Source organism: Neospora caninum, chromosome XI (assembly GCF_000208865.1).
Source record: "Neospora caninum Liverpool complete genome, chromosome XI".
Taxonomy (NCBI): Eukaryota; Apicomplexa; class Conoidasida; order Eucoccidiorida; family Sarcocystidae; genus Neospora; species Neospora caninum.
In genome coordinates, this window is record NC_018397.1 from 3039248 (window position 1) to 3058176 (window position 18929).

The 18929-nt window shown below is 56.4% G+C and overlaps 2 protein-coding genes across 2 annotated transcripts; both read left to right on the forward strand.

The window, feature by feature from the left end:
* Positions 1 to 1929: 1929 nt before the first annotated feature.
* NCLIV_056660 (conserved hypothetical protein) lies at positions 1930 to 7676 on the forward strand (the record flags this gene model as incomplete). Its single annotated transcript, XM_003885221.1, has 2 exons — positions 1930 to 6332; positions 6716 to 7676. 2 exons carry the CDS (start codon positions 1930 to 1932, stop codon positions 7674 to 7676), a joined length of 5364 nt encoding a protein of 1787 aa, XP_003885270.1.
* A 5305-nt stretch (positions 7677 to 12981) lies between these two features.
* Positions 12982 to 14761, forward strand: NCLIV_056670 (conserved hypothetical protein; the record flags this gene model as incomplete). The annotated part of the gene is made up of 4 exons (XM_003885222.1): positions 12982 to 13198; positions 13600 to 13746; positions 14060 to 14223; positions 14465 to 14761. The coding sequence occupies 4 exons, from the start codon at positions 12982 to 12984 to the stop codon at positions 14759 to 14761; spliced, it is 825 nt and encodes a 274-aa protein (XP_003885271.1).
* Positions 14762 to 18929: the final 4168 nt, after the last annotated feature.

Sequence of the window (18929 nt, forward strand, 5' to 3'; positions counted from 1 at the left end):
GGCATAAATAGAGGCCGTCTTCGGGCCTGCTTGAGCGTCTCTTTCGTATGCGAGGTTCAAGTTGGCAGGAAAAGTGTAATGCCAAGGGAATCGCCCTCATCCATTTGTGTTTCCCGAGTCGATGCGCAGAAATCAAAGCACGGCAGAGAGGAGACAGAGCGAGCGGCACATGCGAGAAGACGACCGTTCTCGCTTCTTTGCTGCCGCGCGAAGGAAAAGGTATCCTACTACTGCCAGGAAGAGGAAGGAGGGAGAGGACGGTGGAGAAGGGAAAACCGGGGGGGTGTTTGTTCTCTTTTGTTCCACAGTGATTGCCTCCTGTTCCGTTTTTTCTGCTTTCGTCTGGCCCATGGCCACTCTCCTGACTTTGACGCCTCTCTCTTTGCTCTCCTTTCCGAGTCCATAGTCTTTTTCTGTTTCCTTTACTTGCTTTCACAGGCGCTCGGCCGCGTGGACGAGAGCCTTGCGGCCTTTTCAAACGAAGCCAAGCCTGTTCCAGATTCGTGCTGGCTCCTCGCCTCGTTACCCAACTCCATTTTTTCTTGCACTGACTGCGTTTCCGTGTTTCAAAGCCCGCACGTTTCACCAGGTACAGCGCGTAGCTTTCTCTGGGTGCAAACGCACGGCAATATTTGCGACTTCTCTCGTGGACGAGGCCCGGTCGCTCGCAGAATCCCGCGCGTGTTTTTGTCTGTGTGCTTAAAATCTGTCAAAATTCGTCTGTTTCTGATGAAGCGGCTGGGATATTCTCTCCGTTTGACTGGAGACGGATTGGCGCGTTTTTTGACGACACGGGTCACCAGCCTCTGTAGCAAAGCAAAGCTTCGTCGGTTCGGTATACCGCAAAAAGAATCGTGCTCCGCCGAAACATGCGCGTGACCGTTTGAATTTCCATTTTCTCCGACTTTTTGCTCTCTGCACAGTCGAGACGGGAACTCAGGCTGCGCGGCACCATTTGCCGGGGCCTGCACGGGGGCGGGCGAGAGGCTCTCTCAGTCTGTGTCCTGGCAGCGGCTTCTCGGAAAAGAACTGCGGTCTTCTCCGTGTCTCTACACAGCAAAACGAAACAACCCTGGCCAAACGTCGTCCGTCTTTTCGTCTGCCCTGCCGCTGCCCCGTCCCTTTTAGCCTAAAGCGGCGTGTTCGCGTCGTTCGACTCTCAGCCGCACATTCTCCAGTAGACTCGAAGGCAACGCGCGGATATGATCGCCCTTCCGAATGCCGCCTCGTTTTAACGGCGTTGTGTCCGCTGGCATTTCGGCCCTTTTTTTTATTGTCTTCCGTCTCTCCCAGATGGTTGGTGGAGAGCGGTCTGCGCCTCCGGCCTCACTCTCCCGTTTCTGCTGTTTCGTATGCCTTTGCTGCTGCCGAGCATTTCCCAACTTTCCAAGCGCTTCGCTTCAGTCGTCTTTCGCTTCCTCTGCGGCACCAGAGCGTCAACCATCCTCCAGAGCTCTCTCGCTCGCCTCGTCTTCGACTCGTCGCTCCTGGTTTTTGTGTAGAGGCATTCAACCTGTCCTTGCGTCGTGCGCGAACACAGAGACGTGTGTGTTTTTTGGCGCAGGCTCGATTTTCGGTTCGTGGTGCACATCGCGACTTCTCCGGGTGTCTTCCGCGCTGCGGAGCAAGTTCTGGCGGGCATATTCTGCGGGCTTTTTCCCGCGCGTGGACGCTCTCGTTTTCGTCTCTTCTTCGTTGTTCAGCTGTCTCGTGCTCCTCTTCACCCTTTCCGCGTCGTCGCTCTTTGAAACGCATCGTTTTCGCCTCGTCTGAGACCTCCGCATTCGTCTTTTCCCGTCCTGATTATGTGCGCTCTGGCGAGTAGATCCTTTTCGTGAGTCATTTCGGGATTGACTCCGCCCAGTTTTCCGGCCCGCGCGGGTTCCTCTCCTCTCTCTCTCTCTCTGCGTCTTCCCTCTCGACTCGTCAATGTCTGCAAATCCCCACTGTCCTCTTCCGACTCCGTCGGTCCTTTTTGGACGCCACAGTCGGTTCAGCTCGGCGCTTCGGTTCGATCGCAGCAGCCTGAACGGGACGAGCTCGGTGGCAAGCGACGGGAGCAGAAACCGGTTGTCTCTGGGGGCCTCTCAGCAGCATGTCTTCATGCACGTGAGTCTCCAGCGCAAGGGTCTGCGAGACTCGGACATCCGCGACTTCGTCCAGTGGCTTTCCGCCTCGCTTCAGCAGCAACTCAGGCAGTTTCCCCCCGTGGGCCGCAGCGCGCCTCTCCTGCCTGGCGGCGCAGCGGGCGCAGGCCCGAATGTCTCTTCCTCGGCGCCGGCGGTGTCGGGCGCGAAGCCCGCGACGGGCCTTTCAAAGGGTGAGCGAGGCGAGAATGACGGGGCGGAGAGAGGCGGCGCGGAAGACGGCGCCGTGGAGCCGCTGTCGCCGTTCCTGTTCACCTGCTGTCTCGATGTGTCTGAGAACTTCATAACTGCCGACGGTTTGTCTCACCTTTTGGGTTTCTTCCAAGCCCACCCTTCTTCCTTTCGACTCGCGAAGCTGAAACTCTACAAAAATCGTCTCGGGGATGCAGGCGCGCGGGTCCTCGCCGCCTTCATCCAGCCTGCTTCTCCGCTGCCTGCCTCGTCCTCGTCCGCCGCTTCCGGGGCTTTCGCGTCTTCGTCTGCCTCTCTTCGGACGAGCAAAAGCGTCGGTAACCCCCCCGCGGCGCGGGCGGGGAAACCGACTGCTCCGCCGCCAGCTTTGGAAGAGCTCCATCTGTCCCACTGCGACATCACAGCCAAGGGTTGTCTCTGCCTGCTGGAGGCCGTGGCCGCCGTGATGGACGACAAAGGCCGGCACCTCTATCCTCGCTACGATCAAGTCCGCCGCTCCCTCGTCCCCCTCTGGCTGCGACTCGAGTACAACAACATCCACGACCCTCTGGGCCTGCTGAAGCAGTGGTCCGCAAACCTCAAAGGCAAGCGGTCGCTGCCGTCTCCCGTCCCCGGCGCCGCGTCTTCCAGTAACGCCCCTCTCTCGTTCGCGTGCTTCGCAGAAAAATTGCCTCTCTCTTCCGGCGGGGGCCGAGCAGGAGCTGGCGGCGCGAACGCGCTGTCTGCCGCCGTCGCAGACAGCTCCGGCGCCTACTTCCACTGCACGCCTGCGCGATGCTGCCGAGCGACTTCCACCTGTGCTCCGATCCTCCATGTGTACATGATCACGCACCAAAGCAGCGGAGTCGCGGCGGCAACCCCCACGGCGAGTTCCTCCACGGTGTCTTCGCTCGGCACCGCGATCGTCAGCAATCTCTCTGAGGCAGGCTCGAGGAGACAAGGCGGATCCACAGCGCCTGGCGCGCTTCCCGCCCTCATCGGCGCCCATCCAAATTCTGCAGCCCTCTCTCGCCCGCCCGGTGCGGAGACCGCGACTGCCCAAGGGAGAAGGCGATCCTTCGGCGCGGGCCCGGGCACTGCGTCTGCCGCCGCAAACAGTGCCGGCCAACCCGCCGGAGGCGCCTCGCAACAGCCCAGTCGGCGCGGGAGCAGCGGCGGAAAGAAACAGAGCCAGCAGGCGCGGGGCCGCGCGCGCAGCAGCAGCGGAGGCACCGACGCGAGAGCTGGAGCCTCAGGGACGGGGTCTGCCAAAGGCGCTGCCGGAGGCGACCAGGCAGATGGAAAGGACGCAGGGGAGGCGTCTGGACGGCAACGCCCTGCAGCTGGGGGCGGGAGAGGAGACGAGGCCCGAGAGCGAGACCGGGCAGACGCCCAGTCGGGGGCGTGTGGCGGAAGGGACGGGGCCGCAGAAGAGAGACGCAGTGGCGAGAAGGTCGGATCCCGCGATCGCCGAGATCTGCGGGGATCGACGCAAGCGGGAGGCGAGAAGAGGAATGGAGGTAGAGAGGAACCGACGGCGTTGGGAGACAAGACTGCGGCGGGAGACGCCGCAGGGCGAACTTCTCCGTCGGCCGGAGTCGAAATTGACAAGGCGGAAGTGGGGCGTTGCTTGCCGCTGTACATTTTTTTGGATGCGTCTGCAGTGCTGCAGATGGCAGATCGGAAGGAAAACGAGAAGTCGGAGTCGGGAAGTTCTCTCTTTTTGTCGTTCAACTCCCTGAAGATGCTCTGCAAAGAGCAACTCATTGTTCACCGAGGACGCAGTTCGGTCTCGCCTTCGTCGGGCCGAACTCGCAACCCGTTGACGCGGTCGGAAGGGCTCTTCGCGGATGCTCCCGAGAGCGACCTGACGCTGTTGCTGGTCGTGGACGCCGTCCAACAGGAGCTCTTGGGTTTGTCGCGAGGGAGTTTTCTCGGGTCCTCTGAGAACTTGTCGCTCGGCGAGCCGCGCGGGCGACGGGGAATCGACGCCCTGGAGCAGCTTCACACCCTCGCGACGGACTTCTGTCTCGTAGAATACGTCGGCTGCGTGCAGCAACCTCAGCCGGCGCCTGCGTGGGCGCGGCCGGAAGATCAAAGTCGCCAAACCAGCGACGGGCGGAGAGAAGACGGACGAAACGTTTCGGGAGGCCGGAACTCCGACCGGGGGGACGGCAAAGGCAAACATGCAAACAGCCGCAAGGGAAACAACCGGGAGAGTGAGAATATGGAGTTTCTGTTGGAAGACGACGACCGAGAAGAAGGCAACGATTTTGCGTGCCTGACGTCCGAGGAAGTCGCGGTGGGGCAGCGGGATGCGAACCTTTCTGTCCACACGCTGAAAACGATCGACTACGCCCTTCTCTGGAAAGCGCATCTTGAGGAAGTGTCTCTGCATGCGGACCCGGACCGCGACACATCCGACCTCATGTTTTTCATCACTGCCAATCCTGCCGTTGATGCGTTTATTCGCCAGATTGCGCCGCTTACAATGTCGAGAGGCCCTGGCAGGCAGCGAGACGCGTCCCCCCGTGCCAAGGGACCAGACGGCAGCACTGCACGAGCGTTTCTCCCGTGTCTTCTTCTTCAAGAGTTCAGTCTTGCTGTCGCGCGGCATATTGAGACTCGCAACGTCTCTGTGGAGAGGACTGGGCAAAGCCTGAACGAAGACGGCAGCGCGAGTTGGCGACCACCGCCTTTGACCGCGGCAGACTTCCGACTGGCTGGGGCCTCGCTCCTTCGAAAGGAACAGGACAGCAGACGCGGATATCTCCCCGCGGCGGGCTCCTCGCGCCTGTCTGCGGAGGCCTTCTTGGGCCCGGGGACCTCGGGGGCCGGGACAGGGCCCAACGAGGTTGACCTCGCACGCGAGCGTGCATTTGTCGGTTTCCCGTCTCTGGCGGATCGAGCAAGAGAGCGGAGAAGCAGCAGCATCGGACGCCAGGGCGGCGGTTTGCCGGAGGGCGCTGCGCATCGCCGAGCCTCTGGGGACGAGCGACACCACGGATCTTCGCCGAAGCTCGGCGGCTTCGGCTCTTTGGAGACCGCCTCTGCGCTCGGGCTCCTGCCTCACGAGCGAGATGGGGAGTACCCCACGTTTCTGCCTCCCCTCATTGGCACGGGCTTCACAAATGAGGCGTTTCTGCGGGAAAGCAGCGGCAGCCGAGACCAGCTGCTCGCAGACTCGGTTTTTGGAAGTCCTCTCTCGGGCCCAGGCTCTTCTAACTCGGCCAGTCGCGCGTGCGACTCGCTTCGAGGACGCGGCAGTTCGTCGCTCACCCACCCGCCAGCCCTGGCGGCTCTTCTCTGCAGTGCCGGAGGCCGGAACGCGGCAGGCTCCGGAGGCGCGATGGGCGAGCGTGGGTCGGCGGTGGATTCAGTCCCGTTGGCGCCGGCGCTCGCGGGGTCTCGACACGGTCTGTGCAGCAAAGTCATGACCGTCGCCGAGCTGGAAGAAATGCAACTCAAGATGAGGCGCCAGCAAGCAGAGGCGGAAGCCGCGAGCTTGGAACGTTTTGTGGGGCCGGGTCCGCGCGGTCTCGGCGGAGTGGAAGAAAATGGCCGCAACGCGGGCCAGGGAGGAGGCGAGGCCAGTGAGAGATCTCCCTTTCTGCTCGCTTCTGGAGGAAACGCGGCGTCGGATGACAACGCGGGAGACCTTTTCGGCGTCGGTCCCCACGCTCTGGGACAGCACGGAAGGCCGGCGGGCCCGCTGGCGGATGCAGCCGCGCGCGGGGTGCCTTTCGACGCGGGCGAGGCAGCTAGCTCGCTTGCAGCGGCGATGCTGCCTTTGCTTCAGCGAAACTCAAGACTCGGTGGCGCCGGCGACCGCGGGCTTGGCGAAGACGGCAATCCCGCGGAGGAAGACTTCCTGCTGAGGCGGTGTGGAAGCAGCAGAGAGAAGCTCCTGCAGTCGCACGGCTCGGGCTCGCACTCCTCAGAAGTCGTGGGACACGGCAGAGACGCCGGCTGCCGCGGGGTCGAGGGACCAGGTCTCTCAGAAGTGGAAATCAAGTGAGGAGCCACAACGGGGAAGAACGAGGCGTTTTCCTCAACTCGGGTTGTGTCCAACGCTGTGTCAAGTGTATCTGTGGCAAGAGTGACGGGAAACCTGCGCGGGGGGTTGTCCAGGGGGCGGTGTATGTGCTTCCAGATAGGAAAAAGGCGCTCCTTGAGAAAGGCTCTGGATCTGCGCATGCGCAGGAACACTGGGCATGTCAAAAAAAGTTTGAGGGGTTGTTTAGGTGCTGAAAAAGCCGCGCGGTGTGGATCTTTCTGGAGGGTCCGTCAGTCTTCTTCAGATGGGCGCGTGTGTCTGCCCGAAAGATTTGCCTGCAAAGAGGCTGCGCCGTCACTTTTTTTCTGCTTTGTGGGGCTCTCCTGCGTTTCCTGTACAGGTGCGAATTGATTGACGCAATTGCCATCGTGCAGGAGCTCTCGAGCCGCGTGCGGCTCTTGTGGGAGAACAACGTGAACCAGGGAGGCAACGCCCATGGCGGCAGGAGCGCGGCGGGAGATGCGCTGATGAAAGAAGATCTTCTTCGCCGCGCGCAGGACTGTGTGACGCGATGGCGTCAGCTTCTGCTGGTGGCGAGTAAACAGCAGGTGGAGGAACGTGAGCATATGGCCGTCGGGCGAGGCAACGAACACCTCGCCTTGCCCGCGGAGTGGCAGGGCTCTGTGCCTGCCTCGCAAGCGCATGCAGGCCTGAGCGGAGCGACGGGACCGAGTTCCGGGCGAGGCGAGAGGTCGCTGTCCGAAGGCAGCCAATCGGGCTTGGCCGGGGAGACAGGCGTCTCCTCGGGGAGTGGACCAGCAGTTGTGCTTCCGCCCCTGCAAATGCAGCAGGCGCGTCCCCGGGGCGCGCCGTCTCTCCCGCCCCCTCGGTGTTGGGTCTCGCCCGCTGAAAGTGGAGACCAAAGCAGTCCGCCTCTGCATCACCCGTGGCGGCCACAGCCTGAACTGTCCGGACCCCCGTCCCTCTTCAGTCAACAGGCTGCGCATGCGTGGGGAAGTGGAGAAGGGGTGAGTGTCCGAGGAAGTGGAGGCGCGTCAGGCAGAGGACATGGGTCGCAGGAAGATCCGCGAGGAATGCTCGGCCTCCATCCGTCTCTGCAGTGGCGGCCAGAGGCCGACAGAGACTGTGGCCCAGATGGCTTTGGAACAGACGAGGACGCCGCGCTTCAACCCGGAGCGCTTCCCTCGCCAGTGCCCCGGTCTCTGCTGCCTCTTCAGCGTCACGGGGCGGGTCTTCAGGGGATTCTTCCTCCCGGAGTCGTCGGGGGCGCTGGACCTAACAGCGGGACACCTGGCGGCTGTCCAACGGGTCCAGCTGCGGGAGCGCCCAGGGCCCTGTGACACACGGGGAGCGAGTGTGCAGAACGCGAAGAACACGGAGAAGGAATGCTTCGGCTGTGGAGGCTGACAGAGAGGGGACACGATCTTGAATCCGAGGTGACGGGCGTCGGACAGTCAGCAGACAGTCGAAGAGGGGCGGCCACAGGGCGTCTTCTCGATTCGTGAAGTCGAGATCGGCACACCTGAGTGCGTGGGGCGTCCTGCAGCTGGAAGCAGCAAGTGGAGCCGTCTCAGATTTCCTCGAGTCGCGAAGCGGCCGTGTCTGCCGGAGTGCTCCTCGCGAGGACGGTCGCGCAGGGTTGTAACTCTGTGGAATCCTCCGTGGATTGTGGTCAAAAGACGATTGGCAAGGGGTCTGTCATCGCTCTGGCGTAGGCGAAGTAGTAGAGCCGCCAGCGAGATGTGTGTTAATCTGCAGGGAGACAGCTGAGCAAGCCGTTGCCGGCAGGCGGCGCGGTTCGACTTGAGCGCGCAGGAAATACGATCGTCGCGGGAAAGTAACAAATCAGGTGGAGGCCAAGAAACTTGGACGGAGCGGTGAAAAGAACAAAGGAAGACCGAAGGCAGGAGCGAAGCGACGTTGCCCATCTTCTACGCGCGGTATAGGGGGGCACGCGGCGAGCGGCCGCCTCAACCGTGAATTTTGAGGCTGGGAGTGAAAACGGTTCGGTTCCCGGTGTCGGAGCGTGGCTGCGTAGGCGAGAAAGAAAATGGGAGGCTTGGGCGAGAGAGAAGCATGTGGAACAAGAGGAAAGGTAGTTCTGGATCAACTCGGTGAGAGCCGCAACGGTTCCTGCCGTTTCCCGAGTGTTTTTTTTAACGAATGAGAAGGGCTTTTTTGCAGCGTCAAACTGTTTCTCTGGCAGCGCAAAAGAAGTACCGTACCACTGTGAGAGAGTCGGGAAGCAAACGCAATGCAGAGATCTTGTAACCGAGAAGGAGGAAAGCCGAAACGACGCCCCGGTCATTCAAACGATTGTCGAGGGCTGCGTAAATAGGGGAGGAATCGCCCGTACATGAGTTGCAACTTTTCCGGTGCTACATTCATCGGCTGGTTGTACGGTCTCGGATCACGCTGACACGTGCGGACTTGGGGGAAGTGCACTGGAGAAGCGCTTGTCCAGTCCTAGCCACCGATAGAAGAATGCGAGCAAAAATGTTGCAGGTGGTCTTTTATCGCATGGGGGGGAGAAGTCCAGGTGCAGAAGATGATACTTTCGACGAAGAAATGTGCCCAAGAGTGGTCACCGCGGAAGCGAAACTTCCGGGATATCAAAGACACGGGGTATACGCATGACGGCGATGGGCTGCAAATGAGGAATGTGGTAGCTGAGTGTCCCGTCGTATCGCCCTGTCCGGCACACTTGTTCAGAGAAGGAAGACGCCCGAGGCGGAGATGTCGGGGAGAAACATTCGCAGTAAAGGACATCGTCAGGGGGGGTTCACACGTTGAAAGAGACTTCATATACCTGTTGCCACGATGGATCACGTGCCTCTGTACAGGCACGTTTTACATGCTCATACAGCAGAAAAATGAAGAAGTAATTCGAAACAGGCCTCCAACATCAATGTAACTGGCTTTTTCAGACCTCTTCTTTGGAGAGTTCCCCGTGAGCTTGGATCGAGTGTGAGTGCTTTTGCCCCGTACCCTTTTTTCCAGCGATAAATGTGTGAAGACGAGAATGTTTCAGACTGCATTTCCGCATGCCTGTGAAAACGAAGAACAGGAAAAACTGAATTTTCTGCACCCATGCCGGGAATGGGATCAGTCGGTGCCCTCGAGTGCACGGCGACGCATTTCAGTCCGAGCTGCCAGAGCAGCCGCACGTCAGCTTTGTTCACATCCGTCAAACGAGCGGCACTTAGGATCCACAGGCGATGAGGTACATCGTATACCCACTATCGGTGCCTCCTGCGTTCAGTTACAATCCACTTTTTAGCGCATTTTGAGCGTGAGAAGCGCAAATGGGGAAGAATCCGCGTGCCGTGTGCCTCTAGCTAGTCCAAAACTCACTGTTCCGAAAAGCTTAGATGTTGGGATGGTACTTCATATCATACGATGTAGCTTCGGAAGTGAGATCGTGCCAAACCATCTTGCCGTATGTGTCACGACAAAGATTCACCAGATTCTACCGCCCTGAACAGTCTAGCTGCATGTGGTTCCGTCCGTACGATGAAAAACCAAGCAGCTCGCGCATGCAAGGTTGGTATTATATCTTTCCTATGGAAGACCGAAAGCGCTGAACCAGCACGGCGATTGCTACACGTACAATCCATTACTCGGTAGGGTCCGTTTCTCGCCGCCAGTTCTTGAAGAAGCCGGAAGCGGCTAAATGCGTACGACGGTGTGTCTGTGGTTCTTCTCCTGCGTTGTGTTTTAGTGGTCTGAGATTACAGGCCAGTAGATATGTTTTGTGGGGAGAGTGGCTGGGAAAGGGAAAGGAACGGTACGATTCCTTCTTTCAAACGATGGGAGCGAGCAGAAGAGGCTCAAAAATAGGGGGTGACCACCTGCACTTGTAGGGATGCCGTGCGTAGCGGCTATCCTGATTTGCTGCAACTGAAGTTACACAAAAAACCAAGTTCAGCCGCTTCTCTGGCGGTAGCCGAGGCCCGTTTTCTGTGGAACAGACATGGGCGACAGCCAGCTCCGTGAAGCACTAAGAGGCAACCACGACGGCATCCACCTTGCAGGATGGCGAACCGTGCGGCTGTCTTGGGTCTAGGCTGTCTCTTCGGTGCTCTTTCGGGGGCTTTCCTCCCACACGGTGTTGCGTATATAGCATAGCTGGAGTTGCTTGGTTCGCAAAAAGCGCTGCTTATTTCCAGGCGGTGGCGCTGCATTGAATCAGAAAAACATCGGGCGGGTAAGCAGCGATCAGAAGGGAGCGCCTACAAAATGTGTATATTTGTGTGGACAGAAGCTCACAGTCGCCTGACAGGATCAGCGGTAACAGGTAGACCGAAAATGTACAGAAAAAGAACGGAAACCCAGCACGCTCTATTGTCGAAACGAGCTCAGCCGTTTATGTGGCCGAGGACCTCATGTAGGGAGGCCAGGACAGTCTCAGACAGAAAACAGGGCTCTTCGTTAAGCTGCACTTTGGAAATGTATGAATAACCAGGATGTGGACTAGGTGTGAGAGGAACAACAGCCGTTATGCTGCTACCGGCCACTGAAGAGGTTCCGGTTACCTTGACTTCAACCTTGTACCGGCACCGCAGTGCTGCAACCTCGCAAGTCGTGCCTGTGTAGGACCAGGCTCGGAAGGGAAGGCAACGGGGTCACCCAATTGTTCGCACCACAACTATGCTACACTTCGTTTCACATGATCCTTAAGGGGCGCCGGGCGGCCGAGTGTTCGGTCCGTCGGATGCCACCGAATGCAGAGAGAGCATAATGGCGCATTCCGTTTGGCGTTCCGCCTCAGCCCGAATAGGCGCTTCTTCCATTTGTTAATGAGGCCCGATTCCGCGTGTGCCGCGCCTTCGTAAGTTGTTGCCACAAGGCTATCGCTTGGCCACGGCAGAAAGCCGCCGTTGTTCCCGTTGGACCGTGTGCCTACCTAGTGTAGACGACGGGGCGGGGGGGGAGGAGGGAGGAGTGGAGAGACTTGTGAAAAGCGGAAGATTTGTCGTGAAGATAAGAAGCATGATTCTGTGTTGACTGGTTTTTGTTTGAACGACGAAGAATACTAGCTGGCAGCAGCAACCCCTGCTGGTAGTTGAACCCTATATTACCTTCGTGATGTGCACCGAGTCGCAGCAACCGGTCAACAACGGGCGTGAACTGGGCCGCGAAATACGAAACACGCGCGCTACTACAAAAGTATGTCCCTACTGCCGAGCCACACTGCGGTTTGGGTGGAACAAGTGGGTGACTTGTCGGCTGCAATCGCCTCTGGGTATCCGTATTCTTTTCTACTGTTCCCTTGAGAGAAAGCGCAGCGCGCCTCATGCTTAGGGTCGTCCGCTTTTATCCGGCATCATTTTGGAATCCTTTTTTGAATCGGTCCCCAGCACTACACACTATTTGCTGAAAAGGCACAAACTGTCAAAACGGTTCCAGCACGGCTCCCAGTATCAAAGTGAAGGCCATAGAAGACTGCCTGTCCTTCCGTTGCTCTGACACGTGCGTGTGTGTCCAGTCAACGCGTGGACGATGAGAAAAAAACAGCACAGATCTCCAACGGTTATGGCCAGCTGCCAGCGACTCCTCGATATTTGGCTACGGCCATGCGTGCGCCTTTGTGGCCAAGCGTAGTCCCATAACCGTTTCTAGCAACCTCACAACTCTCCGCGGACTTAGATTGCTAGCTGTATGTGCGAAGCGCGCGGGAGGACAACTCCTTTGCGGCCCCGCAGCAAGAAAGCATCGGCGTTTTAGGTGACGTGGCCTCTCGACCTGCAAGCTGCTACTGCATCCTGGTGCACGCCCCGAGGTACCCGAGGAAGCACTTTCGAGTGCTCGCCGCGTTTCTCTCGCAGTTTTTTTGTGCCGTACCACTTTTGGAGATCTCCCATGGATCCTTTGTTAGCGGACAAGCTTCCCTTCTCCGCTCGAGATAAATTAAGACAGTTTCTGTTTTGTTCGTAGCGCCCTCCCATTTCTTGACCCTTCTGGTACAAATAGCGCTCGCCGTCGTCCAGCTGGGCGCGTCGTCCGGAAGCCTCTTATTCCGGTCGCCGAACCCCTATTTCTGGCTCCACGAGAAAAAGGCTGGCTGCTTGACTCTTTCAGGAATTGCTTCTTCAAATCCTCTGTACTTCGTTCCGGCCTTTCTTTCCTCTTCAAAGTCGAAGGTAAATCTTCACCAAAATGTGTTAGCCAATGCTCAGGGCTTCCGCTGATTTCTAGTAGCGTTTTCCGCGCTTACCGCCGCCGTGGCTCGGACGCACACGTCGGCCGGCGGCTCACGCTTGAAAACAACTGTATTTCTGGGTCGTTGTGCTTATTTCGTCGGCAAGTTTATCTTCTTAGCTGCTTTCCTATCGGGAACGGGAAGCAAAGAATGTGTGGCTGCGAAGAGTCGTTCCTGTGCAACTGAGAGGCGTAAGATATACACTCGTGTTACGCGATTGTCATTTCAACGATCGCGGGGAGGTCCAGTTTTTAAAGAGTACGGCATACGTGGACCTAGTTTGCTTTTTAGCTGTTTTTGATACGCAGCTTTGCTCTGAACAGTGTATGTTCCTGCTGTGCGTTTCGGATCGTGAGCAAACACACATCTGGTTTTTGTTTCGTGCCCCTGCATTTGTTTGTGCTGCCAGGTTTCTCTCTCGTTTTCCTTTTCGTCGCAACAAGATGGGGCAGAAACTCACCGTAGAGGAGAGGAGGAACATCAAGCGGGAGGTCTACATGCTCTACCCTGGTTTGGAGCAGCAGCTGGAGATGGCGTTCACATGCCACGACCTTCAGCATGAGGGAAAGCTCCCATACACAACGCTGGAGCCTATTATCCGGCACTTGCTGATGCAGTACGGCCTCATCGAATACGTCACAAGATTTTCAGATTCTGCAGGTAAATGCGGTTCGTGGCGTGCAAGTGCGAGTAGTGGCCTGGAGCGCCAGGCAGTGCCGAGGCATCGTGGAACCGCCTGACTCACTTGCAGCGTTCTTCAGGCGCCGTAGAGTTTTCATTCACGAGCTCAGAAAACGTACTAGGACGAGTCCCGTGAGCATACTCAAGGCTTGTGTGGATGCTCCTGCGAAAACTCTTTCGTGGTCTGGCAGCTGCTTCCAGCCAGAGTTTCGAGGAAAAGTTGCCTCCGGTGTTGGGGAGCGTTGGTTTCAGTGTCGTTCAGTCACTGATTGGTCGCCTCGCCGAGCAGCCGAGGAGCACCTTTTTCATCTGATTAGTGCATCGAGTGCGGCAGTTGTACCCAGCTTGACGGTGTATGTGTGATGTGATTTTGCTTCCAGGGTGCCTCGATGCCAATCAGGTTCGGGCGGAATTGAACGAGTTTAATGTGAACACCAGTGGCCTCTGCTGCGGTTCGTCGCTCACCCTCGAAGATTTCAAGAGCCTTGCTGTCATTTGGCTGCGCAAGATTCTCGACAGCCATGCAGGTGAGTCTCGTTGCATGCAAGCTTTTTGCCTACATCGGCGGACCCAACGCAGCGCGAGTCGGAGAGTGTCTTACCGTGCATGCGCCCTTCTACAGCGAAGGAGCTGCAAGTGGCAATCCTGATTTCTGAGGCAGTGGGGCGCGTTCTTTGTTGCGTTTTATCGCTATCCTCTGGCGTTCCGCACTACACCTTCCTCAGTGCCTCTGCGATTGGGCGGCGCAGTCCAGTTTTCCGTGTCCACATGGCAATGTTTGATGGTTGGAAGGTCGTTGAATGCGGCGCTTGCCGTGCCGTGTGTGTGGTTCGCTTTCAGATGACCAAGCCGTTTGGATGTCCAAGCTTAAGGCTGAACAGGAGGAGCAGGCGGAAGCCTACACTCGTGCTATGCGTGAATTCCAAGAGACATTCACTCAGCAGCATGCCCTGTACCAGCAAGGTCTGCAGGAGCAGCAGAAGCAGATCAGCGACTGGAACAAGGTATGCCGCAAGACCTGGGAACGCGTGTATGGGGGGCCCTCTTGTGAGGTCTAAGCGTGCCGCGAATCATGCGGAACACCTGCATCAGGAACTCATATGTGAGAGAATATCTTCCGGGGTGGGTCCAGAGAGAGTGTTGTCGCGTTTGTGCAGCTGCTCTCGGGAGTTGCCGCGTCTCTCTGATTTTGAAGGAGTCTCTGTTTTGACGCATCGTGATGTGTTTTTCTCTGACATTGTGCAGCTGCTTGAGGACGCTCAAAAGACTCAACAGCACATCTATGAGCAGGAAATGCGACGCATGGAAGAAGCTCGCCAGAAGGAAGCAAGTGCAGCAGAAGAGGCGATGAAGGAGCAGATGGATCTCATCAGCCAGTACAAGGAGAAACTCGAGAAGATTGCTGCTGCTGACAAGAGCGGAAAGTGCTTTGTATACCCGGCAGCGGCCACTCCGTATGGTGCATGCGCCTCAGCTGGTGCCCAAGAGCCAACTCGTCGGCGACGGGTGAAGAAAGAACACCAAAGCCGAGCTTGCTGCTAAATGGAATAGTCTAGCTGCGCTAGAAAAACACTGAAGGGGAAGAAAGGATTTTTTCTGAAATCCAACCTCTGGCCAGGTGCAGAATCGCACACGAAAAGGCCAGAAGCTCGGAAACGTCGCTTTTCAGCTGCGTTTGGGGTGCACGGGAATCGCTCTGGATAAGACAGAGCTCATTTGTCAGTAGGGAAACTTGTTTCTTTCGCGGATGTCTTCGTGACATCTTTCTGCCAAGTTTTTTAGTTCTCCGCGGACGGTTTGTTCCTGACTCCGCCGTCCTTGGTGATTCTGTCCTGCCAACGTCATCGTTTTCGCTCTCATAAAAATTTCGCTTCTCGAAACGCTCCCACGTGCCCCAAAAACTCTCCCCACACGATAGGTGAACGACGGTAGGGATTAGTAGTGCGAGGCTAGTGGCCACACTGACGTACAGCAAAGCTATAGCTAACGACTGACATGGTAGAAGGCATATTCACCCTGTTTAGAGACAAAGAGATTGGCAGTTGACTTCCGTGTTCCCCGGCCAAAGCTCTGTCCTCGGTTCATTGCACAGCAAGACGAAGGCCTTTAGATGCTGCAGTCATCAATAGTGGCGGGACTTCATCATGCAACCGAAGCTAGTGTGCCTTGCCTGTGCCTGTGCGAGGGATATTTCTTCTGTCATGGGGAACTAGCAAGTATCCAGCAATGTTCGTGGACCGGAGCTAAAGTCGAGTCACAACAACGATGCAAAATTCATGGAAATCGCCCGAGGGAACGACCTTAGGCCGCTACGCCAGTGCCATGCGCAGACCCATGGTTCATGGGCATCAATTCGGCACGAGTATACATAACTGTCCAATGCGGGACGGTGCAAGAACTTACCCGCATGCTATGTTGCGCTAGGCGTGGTCTCTCGGCACACGGATCTAACCAGACAAGGAGTTTAAGTTCAAGGCGCAATTTTTGGAATCCCTGGTCATCCGCTTCCCGTGTGGATCCTATCGGAGTGCCTTGTATTGTATGCATGACGCGGTTGTTTTGTGTTTTGACGCGACAGCAAGTACTGGCATCATTAACTCCTGACGGCCATAAGGAGTGACACAAGTAGAAGACCGTCGAGATATCAGCTACAAGTGAGATGGTTTGTTATCACCACTTCCAGATGATAGCACGTGCAACGGCGGTGACGCAAAGTAGAAGAGTACATGCATTTATGTAGGGAACTGCCCAGTTGTGTTGTGCTGCGGCATTTTGTCGTTTCCTGCCGTTTGAGCGGGGCTGAAAGCTGATAGGGCAATCAGACAACGGGGTCATCTGTACGCGAAAGCATGCACTGCTGGTTTGTGGTTTGGCTGCATACCGAAAGTCGCTAAATAAGGTTGCTGCTTGAAATCCCCTGAAAGTTCGAATCGCCTTCGGCTACAGTCGAAGAGTGCCACGTCAGGAGTCACCAGTTCAAACTGAGTTTCAGCAACCAGCATGAATTCTCGCCCGAGGAAGCAGCATGGGTAAACAGGGATTTGACTAGTAGCCGAAGGCGTGAGGCTGCAAACCAGACCCTTTGAGGGTTTAGGGTGTCTGAGGCTGCGGCACACTGCCGCATTGTCGTTGAGCAGTTCCCACGCAGGTCAAACTTATTCCTCGCTTGAACTCTCGCTGGACACAATTTCTGGCGAGCAAACACCTGCAGGGCCAGAACATTCGGCAGGATACCTGAGATGCTGCGCCCACCCGAACGGCAGCGGAGTTGGTAGAACAGCGTTTTTGCCGTCTGGAAAACATGGAAGAACCCGCACCGTTACAGGCTGAGTGAAGGAGCCTAGAACCGCCGAAGAGAGAGCTGTTAAACTAGGAAGAGTGTGGCGGTTCACTTACCACAGACTACCACAAACACTGTAAACGCATACAGGAAGCGAAACGACAAAGAGCGGGGGGAAAAATGGGGTGCCGAATTCGCGTAGACATCTATTCGCATTTTTGTGTATGTACGTAGAGAGACAGAACGGAGAGAGAGGCAAACAGCGCTTGGAGCTGCAAACAAGGATCAAAGAGAGTGACAGGTGGCGAAACACACATACAGGGAAAATCTGAGCACAACGAGTTCTCACAAACAATGGTAGGCAGCCGTCGGCCGGTGTCTATCTCGCAAGCGCCCCCCAAAATTGGTTCACCGAAGACGGCAGTATGATAAAACGCCGCGCGAGCCTCTCTCGAGAAAACTCCTCACGCTTTTTTATGCGGCACATTCTTTGCGTTCTTGCCTTCTTCACCCCCGCAGATTTTCACATCTTCCATGTTGCCTCGTGCAATAGCCGAGAGAGATTCTTCGATTTGTGTCGCACCAACGGCCTTCTTTTTCTGCAGGCACAAGACAGCGCAGGATGGCCACGTGCGTTCAAGGGAAGAAACGCAAATGACACGTGTGCAGAGAAGAACGTCACTTTTCTGCGGTTTAGAACCGCTACATGAGTCAATCAAGTCGCGTCGCCTCAGGTGCATATTTCTGTCAAAAATGGATTTCCTGAAACACTTCCGTCGCAGTCAGCACGCAACTACGAACATGAAACCGGACCGGAAACACAAACCATATACATAAAAGATTTACTATCAAATATTCAGACACGCACACAGCGTGTACGAGCGCCGCCCCCTTCAAGCGTTAGGGCTGGGACTCGAGAACCCTAGTGAATGATGAACAGTTTTTCGCCGGTGTTCTCAAAAAATGACGCCATTCTAGACTTACATGACGGAGTATTTGCGCGAGCTTCCGGTTCTTTTCTGCTGAGACAGGTTTCTGGGGTTTGTTCTTCCTGGCCGTATGAGCGGTGCCTCCGCCAGGTTTCTTTTTCTTCAGCGGCGCTTGAACCATCTTGACGCTCAAACGATTCCCTCTGTGTCGACACCCGGCGACAGATTGATCGAAGAGTTGTGTATCTCTCAGCTCGCAAGGATTTTAGTCACTCTCCCTCTCTCTCACGTAGTCTCTCCCCACTGTCTGTTGAGGCTGTCGATCGGTCTCCTCTTTCTTGAAACTTCCGATTGATCGGGAAGGTGGCGCCTGCTGCCTCCCGACGAGGCGAAAGCCCTACTTCAGCCGGTCGTGCCCACGTGCAGGACTTATTGTGAAAAAGCGCAGCGGGTGATATTTTTTCTGAAGTCGTTCCAAGAAGGATGGTACCGACAGATCGGGTGAGCTGGATGCTTCGCTGTCAAGTACCATTTGCTGGTGTCGCTTGAACGCAGACGAAATCATGCAGGGGAAAAGCGGTACAAGTTGTTTGTCAGATTACTCACCGCTTACCCAGCCTCTCTTAAACTGTCGAAAAAAAGGTGATTCTTGAAATCTACTTTCGGCCTCGCAAGTCCCCGGTATTATACCTGTATCCGCCTATTCGGAGCGACTCAACCATTTTCAGTGGCGACTCGGAAATGCATGCGAGTCGAAGAAGCATCGACGAGGCATGCAGATGCAGTCTGAGGAATTTTTTTTCTAAAAAGGAGGGATTGGCTATTGAAAATCACTTTGGCACATGATATCCTTCCTCAGAGCTTTGTGATTTGGAGTTCTCACTTTTCCTACGTGCGGAGAAGGGCGCCAGTCAGTTATAGCCTGAATGCGGTAGTGGCTATCTGTTCTGTCATCAGATTACAGACTTAAAATCAGCCGCGCCGTCAGACACCGAACTTAAAAGAATCACAAACCAGTGGGAAGCTCCAACGTTTTAGCATGGAGGGTCCACAGTTAGGTGGCTGAAGAGTTTGGTGAAGGAGGGGACTTGTCAATGGTTGTGTAGGACTTAGAATGGAGACAGGTCGTGTGGATTCGTAAGTCGTGCACATCCACAGCGGTGTCCCAAACCGAGCGACTGGCACGGTACAAGGAATTCCTAAGCCATCACGAGCTTTAACAATTCGAAAACTGTCAGGTGCCTGAAGAGCAGGCAATCAAAGGCCTGGCAAAGGCTACGCGGCTGCCAAACAAACCTGTAGGAAACTTCTTCAGTCTAATTCGTACCCCAAAAAGTTCAGTGGCGCCTGGAAGGTGGAAATTTTTCAAGTGTCGGCACCCCTAGTTTGAGTGCATGGGCTAGCGACCCGGTGTGAGATGCCGTAACGTGTAGAGATAACTCCTCAGCCTTCACCATCTACTGCCAGTGAGGATGAACATCCCAGCTTGATAGACGGCAGA